The sequence below is a fragment of the Oncorhynchus kisutch genome, linkage group LG2, assembly GCF_002021735.2.
Source record: "Oncorhynchus kisutch isolate 150728-3 linkage group LG2, Okis_V2, whole genome shotgun sequence".
NCBI classification, from domain to species: domain Eukaryota; kingdom Metazoa; phylum Chordata; class Actinopteri; order Salmoniformes; family Salmonidae; genus Oncorhynchus; species Oncorhynchus kisutch.
Window position 1 is genome coordinate 52,328,852 of NC_034175.2, and position 12,744 is coordinate 52,341,595.

At 42.8% G+C, this 12,744-nt stretch overlaps 1 protein-coding gene across 1 annotated transcript in view; it reads left to right on the forward strand.

The window, feature by feature from the left end:
• The window catches only part of lrp1bb (low density lipoprotein receptor-related protein 1Bb), a 297,890-nt gene that overhangs the window by 86,547 nt on the left and 198,599 nt on the right, over positions 1-12,744 (forward strand). Inside the window, exons 9-12 of the mRNA XM_031802153.1 lie at positions 7,187-7,376; positions 7,627-7,770; positions 9,084-9,320; positions 10,184-10,364. Of these exons, the coding sequence (XP_031658013.1) occupies positions 7,187-7,376; positions 7,627-7,770; positions 9,084-9,320; positions 10,184-10,364 (752 nt within the window). The remainder of the gene's footprint in view (positions 1-7,186; positions 7,377-7,626; positions 7,771-9,083; positions 9,321-10,183; positions 10,365-12,744) is intronic.

Below are 12,744 nucleotides of genomic sequence, written 5' to 3' on the forward strand. Positions count from 1 at the left end.
CAAGGTCAGGGCAGGAAGAATGGTCAGGCAGGCGGATTCAGTGTCAGGACAGACAAGGGTCAAAACCATGAGGACTATGAAAAACAGAGATTGGGAAAAATAGGAGTTAGGAGATGCTGGTTTACTTGGCAAACTAGACAAACTGGCACAGAGAGACAGAAAACACAGGCATAAATACACCAGGGATGATGAGCGACACCTGGAGGGGGTGGAGACAAGCACAAGGACAGGTGAAACAGATCAGGGCGTGACAGTTACTGTAGAGTAGAGACAAGGTATGCATACCAAATGGCACCATATTCCATATATACAGTAGTGCACTACTTTTGACCAGAACCCTATAGGCCCTGGTCAAAAGTAATGCACTATATAAGGATAGGGTGCCATTTGGGTTGCAGACAAAAGGTTTGATATGGCTTGAATATGGATTTCACTGGGATACTGCATAAGCTATCGTTGTGTTGGTGGATATTCATTAGTGTGGATGAGTTAGAGGATGTGAGATGAGGTCGCGTACAAATTATCCTTAGTCCCTAGTCCTTCTTACAGTACTACACTTTGGAGAAGGATAGGTCTAATTAGGGAATATTATTATTCAAAAGGAGGCTCCTTGAAAGCGACCTGCTGTAGTGTGAGGGAGACTCATATTGTAGGCTATAATGATGCAGGGAAAGAAAGAGGCCAATGCATATGAAATACACCTTATTGTGTGTGCAGGTGTTCATAGGATAATGATGCCTCTTTCTGTTCGTAAATGTGTGGCCTCAGCAGACCTCTGCATGTCATATCCATGACAAATGAAAGACATATTTAACTTTTTCTACTGGCAGAAGATGTAGTCTTGCGTCTAAATCCATTTTCTTTTTATTCCATTTACATTTCAGCTCATACACCCCAGGGTTCAGCCCAATACAAAAAATACAATACAATATGCAGGTTGAGTCATAAATAGGGTTGCAAAGGGAGGGTATATTACTGGAAACTTCCAAAGTTTACCAAAAGACTACCAGAATTTTGAAGGATTTTATGTTATCTATCAGAAAACATCTAGTGGCCCTTTTGGGTATTTCAGATTATCACAGATGTCTGTAATTATCTCTGGTCCTGCTTGTGGCCTTCACATGTAAAATGTTTGAAATAATGAAGAAAAAAAACATTAACTTAGTGAATACCATTAGTATTACCAAAAACTTGAATTCCAAAAATTACACAGCCTTGAAATAGACTGGCTGATATTAATATTAGAAGCAAACTGTGTTCCTAAAAACATGATGGTTCACTAGTTTCCTGGTTGTTGTTTTTCTTGTGCCACATGTTTTTCCACCCCAGGGTTGAGGTGAGGCCCAGTGGGTTTAGGCTCACTTCCTGTGAACACTACTCACCCAACCCTGTCCTGTGTGTGTGTGTGCGTGTGTGTGTACATGTGCGCATGCGTGTGCGTGTGTGTGTGCGCACATGGAGGGTTTCGACATAGTAAGTGTAGCGTGGAGGGCAAGGCGACAAGGTGAAAAATCTGTCTGTGCTCTGGAGAAAGGCATTTAACCCTAATTCCTTAAGGGTTTGTCATTGATGATAGCAGATCCTGGCTGTGACCCCACACTCCATTTCCGATGGTGTCTCACGGGAGTTGCGATATGCAAAAAAACACATTTCCAATTCATAAATACGTATTAAAACACACTTGTAGAGGACGAATATGACAAGCAAGATGGCACCCACAGAAATGGTCGCCTAGCTTCAGGTCCTTAGTAAAGTATGCAGTAATGTATAGTAATGTATTTTTATGTATAATTTCTTACATTATTAGCCAAGAAAATCTCAAGTGTTATTACATACAGGCGGGAAGAACTATTGGATATAAAAGCGACGTCAAGTTAACAACATTACGACCAGGAATACGACTTTCCCGAAGCGGATCCTTTGTTCAGACCTCCACCCTGGACATGGGATCTAATCCCAGAGGCCGACCCAAAACAACTCGGTCGTCGCAGGAGAGGCAGACGGAGCGGCCTACTGGTCAGACTTAGAAGGCGAGCACACCATCCACCGCTTCCGAGCATATTACTCGCCAATGTCCAATCTCTAGACAACAATGTGGACGAAATCACTTCCAGAGAGACATCAGAGATTGTAACATTCTCTGTTTCACCGAAACAAGGCTCACTCGAGATATGTTGTCAGTCGGTACAGCCACCCGGTTTCTTCATATGCATTACACTAACAGAAACAAACATCTCTCTGGTAAGAAGGAGGGCAGGGGTGTATGCCTTATGATTAATGACTCATGGTGTAATCATACCAACATATAGGAACTCAAGTCCTTTTGTTCACCTGACTTAAAATTCCTTACAATCAAATGCCGACCGCATTGTCTCCCAAGAGATTTCTCTTCGATTATATTCACAGCCGTGTATATCCCCACCAAGCAGATAACTTGATGGCCCTGAAAGAACTTCACTGGACTCTATGTAAACTGGAAACCATATATCCTGAGGCTGCATTTATTGTAGCTGGGGATTTTAACAAAGCTAGTCTGAGAACAAAGCTTCCTAAATTCTATCAGCATATCAAATGCGCGACTCGAGCTGGTAGCATTCTGGACCATTGCTACTCTAACTTCCCCGATACATACGAAGCCCTCCCCCACCCTCCCTTTGGCAAATCGGACCATGACTCCATTTTGTTGCTCCCATCCTATAGGCAGAAACTAAAACAGGAAACGCCCGTGCTCAGGTCTATCCAACGCTGGTCTGACCAATCTGATTCCACTCTTCAAGATTTCTTTGATCACATGGACTGGGATATGTTCCAGGTAGCCTCAAGCAATAACATTGACGTATACGCAGAGTCGGTGTGCGAGTTTATTAGCAACTGCATCGTAGATGTTGTATTAAAACCTTCCCTAACTAGAAACCGTGGATTGATGGCAGCATTCGTGCCTGGAAACATGACCGCAATACAAACAGTGTAGTTATTCCCTCCGCAAGGCAATCAAACAACCAAAGCGTCAGTATAGAGACAAAGTAGAGTCGCAATTCAAAGGCTCAAACACGAGACGTATGTGGCAGGGTCTACATTCAATCACGCATTACAAAAAGAAAACCAGCCTCGTCGGGGACATAGACGTCTTGCTCCCAGACAAATTAAACAACTACTTTGCTCGCTTTGAGAACAATACAGTGCCTGACATGGCCAGCTACCAAAGCCTGTGAGCTTTCCTTCTCCGTGGCCAACGTGAGTAAAACATTTAAACGTGTTAACCCTCGCAATGCTGCCGACCCAGACGGCATCCCTAGCTGCGTCCTCAGAGCATGCGCAGACCAGCTGGCTGGAGTGTTTACGGACATATTCAATCAGTCCCTATCCCAGTATGCTTTCCCCACATGCTTCAAGATGGCCACCATTGTTCCTGTTCCCAAGAAAGTCAAGGTAACTGAACTAAATGGCTATCGCCCCGTAGCATTCACTTCTGTCATCTTGAAGTGCTTTCAGAGACTAGTCAAGGATCATATCACCTGCACCTTACCTGATACCATAGACCCACTCGAATTTGCTTACCGCCCGAATAGGTCCACAGATGACCCAATCGCCATCACACTGCACACTGCCCTATCCCATCTGGACACTGCACACTGCCCCATCCCAAGAGGAACACCTATGCAATAATGCTGTTCATTGATTACAGCTCAGCATTTAAAACCACAGTACCCTCCAAACTTGTCATTAAGTTCGAGACCCTGGGTCTCGACCCCGCCCTGTGCAATTGTGTCCTGGACTTTCTGACGGGCCGCCCCCAGGTGGTGAAGGTAGGAAACAACATCTCCACCCCGCTGATCCTCAACACTGTGGCCCCACAAGGTTGCTTTCTCAGCCCTCTCCTGTACTCCCTATTCACCCACGACTGCGTGGCCATACATGCCTCCATCTCAATCATTAAGTTTGCAGACAACACTATAGTGGTAGGCTTGATTACCAAGAACGACGAGACGGCCTACAGGGAGGAGGTGAGGGCCCCCCGGGCTTCAGGAAACAGCAGAAGGAGCACCCCTCCATCCACATCGACGGGACCATAGTGGAGAAGGTGGAAAGTTCTTCTTATTCGTCCCTTTACATTTGTGTGTATAAGGTAGTCGTTGTGAATGTGTTAGATTACTTGTTAGATATTACTGCACTGTCGGAACTAGAATCATAAGCATTTCGTTACACTCGTATTAACATCTGCTTACCATGTGTATGTGACCAATAAAATTTGATTGGATTTGATTTTGTTTCCCCTCGTCAACCCACACACAACACCCCATAATGACAAAGCAAACTTATTTTTTTTGAAATGTTTGCAAATGTATTAAAATAGAAAAACATAAGTATTCATACCCTTTACTCATTACATTGTTGAAGTGCCTCTGGCAGTGATTACAACAGCGAGTCTTCTTGGGTATGACGCTACAAGCTTGGCACACCTGTATTTGGGGAGTTTCTCCCATTTTTCTCTGCACATCCTCTCAAGCTTTGTCAGGTTGGTTGGGGAGTGACGCTGGACAGCTATTTTCAGGTCTCTCCAGAGATGTTCGATCAGGATCAAGTCCGGGCTCTGGCTGGGCCATTCAAGGACATTCAGAGACTCGTCCCGAATCCACTCCTGTGTTCTCTTGGCTGTGTGCTTTGGGTCGTTGTGCTGTTGGAAGGTGAACCTTCGCCCCAGTCTGAGGTGCTGATCGCTCTGGAGCAGGTTTTCATCAAGCATCTCTCTGTACTTTCCTCCGTTCATCTGTGCCTCGATCCTGACTAGTCTCCCAGTCCCTGCCGCTGAAGAACATCCCCCACAGCATGATGCTTCACCGTAGTGATGGTGCCAGGTTTCCTCCAGACGTGGCACTTGGCATTCAGGCCAAAGAGTTCAATCTTGCTTTCATCTCTTTTCCCATGGTCTGGGAGTCTTTAGGTGCCTTTTGATAAATTTCAAGCGGGCCGCCTTTTACTTTTTTTACTGGCTTCCGTCTGGCCACTCCACCATAAAGGCCTGATTGGTGGAGTGCTGCAGAGATGGTTGTCCTTCTGGAAGGTTCTCCCTTCTCCTCAGAGGAAGTCTAGAGCTTGACCATTCGGTTCCAGATTGACCATTGGGTTCTTGGTCAACTCTTTTCTACCCCGATTGCTTAGTTTGGCAGGGCAGACAGCTCTAGGAAAAGTCTTGGTGTGTTCCAAACTTCTTCGATTGAAGAATGATGGAGGCCACTGTGTTCTTGGGGACCTTCGATGCTGCCTTAATGTTTTTGTACCCTTCCCCAGATCTGTGTCTTGACACAATCATGTCTCAGAGCTCTACAGGCAATTCCTTCAACCTCAGGGCATGGTTTTTGCTCTGACATGCACTGTCAACTGAGGGACCTTATATAGACAGGTGTGTGCCTTTCCAAATCATGTCCAATCAATTGAATTTACCACAGGTGGACTCCAATTAAGTTGTAGAAACATCTCAAGCATTATCAATGGAAACAGGATGCAGCTTAGCTCAATTTCGAGTGTCATAGCAAAGGGTCTGAATACTTATGTAAATAAGGTTTTTCTGTTTTTTATTTTTTATTCATTTACATTTTCTAAAAGACAGTTTTTTTCCCACTTTGTCATTCCAAAAAGTATTTAATCAATTTTAGAATAAGGCTGTAATGGAAAAAAAAAATGGAAAAAGTCAATACTTTCCGAAGGCACTCTATATGTGTGTACAAACCATTAAGAACATTAACCTCTTTCCATGACATAGATTGATCAGGTGAATCTAGGTGAAAGCTAGGATCCCTTCTTGATGTCACTTGTTAAATCGACTTCAAGCGCTAGTGGGACCTCCGGTGAAACTGGAGGGTGCGCAGTTCAAATAAATATTCATAAATATTATGTATTTTAAACATTTATGTACGTGTCTTATATTGTCTGAAAGCTTAAATTCTTGTTAATCTAACTTCACTGTCCGATTTACAGGAGCTATTACAGCGAAAACATTACAGCAAAAACACCCCACATCAAAATATTTTTTCACTGGCATAGGTTTCATACAAACACGATTTACCAAGACTGTGTCCGATTTACCAAAACTGATATTTCTTATTTGTTTTTGAAGTCACAAGCCTGAAACCTTGAGCATAGATTACTGACACCCTGTGGAAGCCATAGGAATTGCATTCAGGGAGCTAATTTTCAATATAACCTTACTCCTTTATTTCTAAGAGGATGGTCTCTCCAAAAAAAATCTGGTTGGTTTTTCTTTGGATTTTCTCCTACCATATCTATTGTGTTATATTCTCCTACACTATTTTACAATTTCTACAAACTTCAAATAGTTTTCTTTCCAATGGTACCAATTATATGTATATTGGGGCGACAGGTAGCCTAGTGGTTAGAGCTATGGACTAGTAACCAGAAGGTTGCAAGATCTAATCCCTAAACTGACAAGGTACAAATCTGTTGTTCTACCCCTGAATAAGGCAGTTAACCCACTGTTCCTGGGCTGTCATTGAAAATAAGAATTTGTTCTTAACTGACTTGAGTTAAGAAATATCCTGACTAGAGGCAGTTTACTTTGGGCACGTCATTCAGGCGGAAATGGAGAAGAAAGGGGCCTAGCCCTTGATTGTGTATATGTGCTATTCAGAGGGTTAGTGGGCATGACAACATTTTTAAGTGCCTTAGAACGGGGTATGGTAGTAGGTGCCAGAACTGCAATGCTGCTGGGTTTTTCAAGATCAACAGTTTCCTGTGTGTATCAATACCGGTCCACCACCAAAAGGACATCCATCCAACTTGACACAATTGTGGGAAGCATTGTAAGTCAACATGGGCCAGCATCCCTGTGGAACGCTTTCAACACCTTGTATAGTACATGACCTGACTAATTGAGGCTGTTCTGAGGGCAAAAGTGGGGAGTGCAACTCAATATTAGGAAGGTGTTCGTAATGTTTTGAACACTCAGTGTTTAAGCACCCACCCTATTATTATTATTATCATTAATATTATGGTTATGCCCACTTCATGACCCTGTGTAGGTTGGGGAATACACAAACACACACACATGTTCTCTCATGTCTTAGATCCTGGAGCTCACAGAGTTGTTTTGTGTAATACAAGTTTTTATTTTGCGGGGTTTCATCTTTTTTTATGTTGCATGTCAATGTATTGTTCTTCTCTGTTTCAGGTGTCCTACATCCATGGATTAGCTGTCTTTGAGAACTACCTGTATGCCACTCATTCTGACCCCTCCATTGGGAATACCATGGACATCTTCAAGATCCATCGGTTTAACACCACAGAACCCAGGACACTAACCAGCCTGGGGAGTTCCAGAGGAGCAATACGTGTTTACCACAGACTCACTCAGCCAAAAGGTAAAGCACATGTTTGTCAGGGTACTAAATGTGCTTGCTTGCTGGTGTTAAATGTGCAGTGCTTGTGACGCACAAGCTCAGTGATTTCTGCATCAAATTTGCTGGTGTCAAATGTATCTGTAGCCTACATGTGACAAATGTTTTGTGAATCTGAGAGTTTTCTGCTCCACTTAATGTACGGTCAGATCATCGTGTTGCAGTTATATTTGATGAGTCGTTAATGGACTTCCCTACTCCTCCCATCCTCTAGTTAGGAGTCACGCGTGTGAGACGGACCTGTATGGAAAGCCAGGTGGATGCTCCCACATCTGTCTGCTGAGCGGTAGCTACAAGTCCAGGACCTGTCAATGTCGGACAGGCTTCAGTATGGGGAACGACGGACAATACTGCAAAAGTCAGTGTCACATCTGCCCCTCATCCCATTATGTTATTAACATAGCCTATATTCCTGAAAGCACTGTATAAAAACAAGGTACGAAGGATGAAATTTAATTGCCTCAAACTAAAAAAGTGTGTCCTATCACTTTAACACCTATTTTGTATTGCCATCAGTGTTTCTGTCCACATACAGTATCTCAGATATATCAGGATGTGTGTCATGCATACTGTATAGGTCTTTCTGTTGACACTAGTGAGGATCTCTTCTACATGGACCATGTATATCGCACTGCCTCAGATAGTCAGATAGACAGTGATTAAGACAAACGCTGGTTGAGACTTGCCCATTTGAAAATGATGTCCCACTATTGACCTGTCAGTAGTCGTGATTCATTATGGCCATAATGGAGTTTTAAGATCGTCTGCATTTGTTAGCTTGATGATCAATCCATGGACATTTTGTAGTTGACAATAAAAGCAGAAGATCAAATTGATCACACAATCAGAGGTCCACCGTATTTCGATCGGGCGTAGCGGAGCGCCTTGCCGCGTTCTCCCTCCGTGACACATTTGATTTATACCTCTTTGCTAGATATTCTGATGACACCGGCTCTCTCTTCCCTTAGCCTAATGAGATTCAGTGCTAAATGGTTGTGCTTCTTCATACTGCATCGCAACCAGTCATGGGGTATGTGATCTGGGTCTCATACAATGCTTAATTGTCTCTTGGGGTAGCCTAACTCTCCCTCACAGGATGATAAATTGAAGTGATGCATGTGTGGTCTGTCTTACACACAGCAGTATGGTCTCCTGGGTAGAGGCAGAGTGAGGAGAGGTCTGGTTCTTTCTTTGTAGCCCTGGAGGATCCCTAGGGTCCCACCCAGAACCCCCAGAGTGACTGGTGCTGGGTGGAGCTACCTCAGTTTTGCCTTTCAAATGAGATAATGTTCATGTCTGTGCATTAGAAGTTAACATTCGCTTTTTAGTCTCTCGCCTGACTTTCATGTAGTTATTTCAGGCCAAGCTAGCTCGCTCAAAAACACTGATTATGGCTCACAAGACTACTGCTTTCTCAGTGTTCTTTAGCCATTTTCTCCCTCTCACTGCAATGCCAGTTTGCAACATAAATGTGATTGAAGGTGACACAGTCATTAGCACTGATTACTTCTCCCATCAAGGAGAATAGATGAGCCTGGCCGTCTCAGATTAGGACAACGTGGAATGTTAGAGGCTTTAATTCTGAGATCAGCAGCATTGAAGAATTACACCAATTAACTGACAATAAGTAGAGTAAAGAGTAAAGAACCCTTCTCTTTTTTTGCATTCTAGAACCCAAAAACGACCTCTTCCTGTTCTATGGTAAAGGTCGGCCAGGGGTCATCCGAGGCCTGGACATGAATGTGAAGTCCAGTGATGAGCACATGGTCCCGATCGAGGACCTGGTCAACCCCAGAGCCATCGACTACCACACAGAGTCAGGACAAATCTACTTCGCTGACACCACCAGTTTCCTCATAGGCCGGCAGAAAATAGATGGGAACAGCCGGGAAACGGTACTCAAAGATGGTGGGTTTATTTTTGATTATACTTTATATCAGGGATGGGCCACACTTTTGTAGGCCCAAGGATCAATTAGGAATAATATAATACACAAGGTGCAATTGCGAAATGTAGTTGTGCATCAGCAGTTTTTTTATTGTTATGTGGATGTCGATTATGGCAGCCCCCCGCACCTCTCTGATTCAGAGGGGTTGGGTTAAATGCAGGAGACACATTTCAGTTGAATGCATTCAGTTGTACAACTGACTAGGTATCCCCCTTTCGCTTCCTTCCGTCAGTGACAGTCACTCAATTAGCCCATGTCAGCTAACATTTTTTATATAGGTAAGTTAGTTTAGCCAGCTATCTAAAAATTTCTCTCCACCCTATGGCAAAATGTGTAGAATCGCAGGAAAGGAACTCTATAACTCTCCGCTGTCAATAGGGGGGGGGGGGGGGGGGGGGGGGGGGGGGGGGGGGTTTGGAAGGTGCCCACCCCCCTCAAGAAAATTGTACCTAGGGCCCCCAAAAGGCTAGGGCCTGAACCTTACTGCATGTGTGGGTATGGATGTGGTTACGCAGACCCGCGAGCCACAGCGGCCCATCATGAGTTCAGATTTTTAGTGGACCCCACCCCGATCAAAGTTTCCCATCCCTGCTTTATATGAAGCATCTTTACTCCTGTCTCCTTGACTAAAGGAACACTTTGATTGATTTTTCTTAGCTATACATCTCTGTGAATGGTATTAGTCATCAAAATGATAACAACGTTGCGCTGTCTGTATGCATCAGTTAATAGACTTTCTAAAGGATCCGTTTACAGTTGAGAAAAAAAAGAACGTCATGTCAGGGGCAGATAACAATAACATTGGTGTTCCATCACCTTGCAGACCTGGACAATGTTGAGGGGATCTCTGTGGACTGGATTGGTAATAACCTCTACTGGACCAATGATGGCTACAGGAAGACTATCAGTGTGGCCAGACTAGAGAGGGCCTCTCAAACCAGGAAGACTCTTCTGGAGGGGGACATGTCTCACCCCCGAGCCATTGTAGTGGATCCCCTCAACAGGTGAGCTCACTGAAGACAGGGCCAAATCATACAACACCTGTATAATACAACAACAGTTTCACAAATGCCCTGATATCAAAGAACAATATGGTTGAAAGTATGAGTTGTGTTTTCACATATCTATTCAGGGATTGTTTGCAGAAAAGAGAATATGCACAGCTCACTAAGCCTATGTGATGTTGGTTTTAAACAAAGAAACAAACGCATGAGAAAAGGGTCAGGGATATTAGTGTCTTTGGGTGTTGCAGTAGAAAAGCACATAAAGCACAGGGTCTATCTGGACCCATTCTGGGAGGGTGCATGCTATCCGGAATCCTTGGGAAATCCCAATTCTGGCGTTACCCCATTGAAGTTCACATTTAGAATGGTTTTAGTTAGGTGGCCTTGACATGCTATTTCCTTCTCAGAAATAGCTAGCTACTGCACATTAGATGTCTTCACTGGTCAAAAAAGTTGGACCGTTCTGAAATGGATACGTGGCTTTCTTACCTGACCCAATATGCATAAATTATTTTATTTTTGACCTGTTCAGAATGTACCCGAAGAGAATCAGACTCGTTCTGAAAAAAAGACCCAAACAGACCCGTGCTGGTTCGGACCTGAGAGAACCGTTCAGATCCGAGAGTAGACAGAGAAAGAAACCCCGACCGGGTGCTGCCAACTCCCTCAATAATCAAGTGATATTGGCCAAATGATCCACAGTTACATGTCCTTAAAAACTGCCTATAACAAATAACAAAAAAAATATTTGTTGTGCTTCGATGTGTAGCATATTCAAAACTTTATAGTCTATTGTTTCAATTGTTTTTACTTCCCTAAAACAATAATTGTCTACCTCACCTTGAGTACTAAATGCCTCAGGGCATTGCATGCATACTGTAGGCCTATAAGCCTAGGTGGACCTGTCACGTCCTGACCTTAGTATTCTTTGTTTTCTTTATTATTTTGGTTAGGTCAGGGTGTGACATGGGTGATATGTGTGTTTTTGTCTCATCTAGGGTGTTGGTACTGTCTAGGGGTTTTGTAGCTTTATGGGGTTGGCTCCATCTAGGTGTTTATGTAGGTCTATGGCTGCCTAGATTGGTTCTCAGTTAGAGTCAGGTGTTTATCCTTGTCTCTGATTGGGAACCATACTTAGGCAGCCATCTTCTTTGGGTATTTCGTGGGTTATTGTCTATGTTATGTTGCACATTAGCACATTGTTTATATAGCGGTCACGGTCGTCTTATTCGTTTGGTTGTTTTTGTTGTTTTTGTTTAAGTGTTCTTCGTGTTCTTCATTTAATAAAGAAGAATGTACTCACACCACGCTGCGCTTTGTTCCCCTCCATACGACGATCGTGACAGGACCACTGTATGATATTAATCTTTAAAATGTAAATATATAGGAAGAGAAGCTTAGGTCTAGCACTAGAGCAACCGAGAGAAAGATAGAGCGCCATGTTCCCGACACCGACATGTATTTCTTTGTAGGCTACTTGTTAGATAGGCTGCTACTGCTATACAGATATAGGCATATAGAAGGAGACTAATTTGTTAATTTTCCATCAGAATATTTTTAAAATAAAGATAAGCAGTATATTATTAGATTAAAGTAGTAACTGGTAGGCCTCAAACATTCTTCCTTACCTTAAGTTCAACTGTCGGGAGTCATTTGGAACTCTGGTGCTCACTGCCTTTATAGGCCTTTATAAGCCAAATAATAGCCATACCACAGCAAACTTTCACAAACGTTTGTGAACTTTATTAGGGTAATATCAAAGTAGGCAAAAGTCAAGTCATTGTTTATAGGGAAAATACAAACAGGTTATTATCTTACCGCATTAAATTAAGTTTTGCACCTCGCCTTTTTGGTTTTTCCATTTCATGGTTATATTGCGGCAAACACAATATTTACTTATTTTGAAAAGAAAAGGGCTTAACAGAACCCAACAAATTACAGCAATAGACTAATGCTATTTATTTTCAACAGGCCTATTTTTAACCCATCTGTAACTAAATATAGCACAAAATTTAAAAGATAGTTCAAACTTCATTTAGCCAACAAAAATGTAAGCTATCAACAAAGTGATACACATTTTTTGGGGCATATACACTACTGTTCAAATGTTTCGGTGTCACTTAGAAATGTCCTTGTTTTTGAAAGAAAATCACATTTTTTATCCATTAAAATAACATCAAATTGACCAGACATAGTGTAGACATTGTTAATGTTGTAAATGACTATTTTAGCTGGAAACGACATATTTTTATGGAATATCTACATAGGCGTACAGAGGCCCATTATCAGCAACCATCACTCCTGTGTTCCAATGGCACGTTGTGTTAGCTAATCCAAGTTTATCATTTTAAAAGGCTAATTGATCATTAGAACTGTTGTT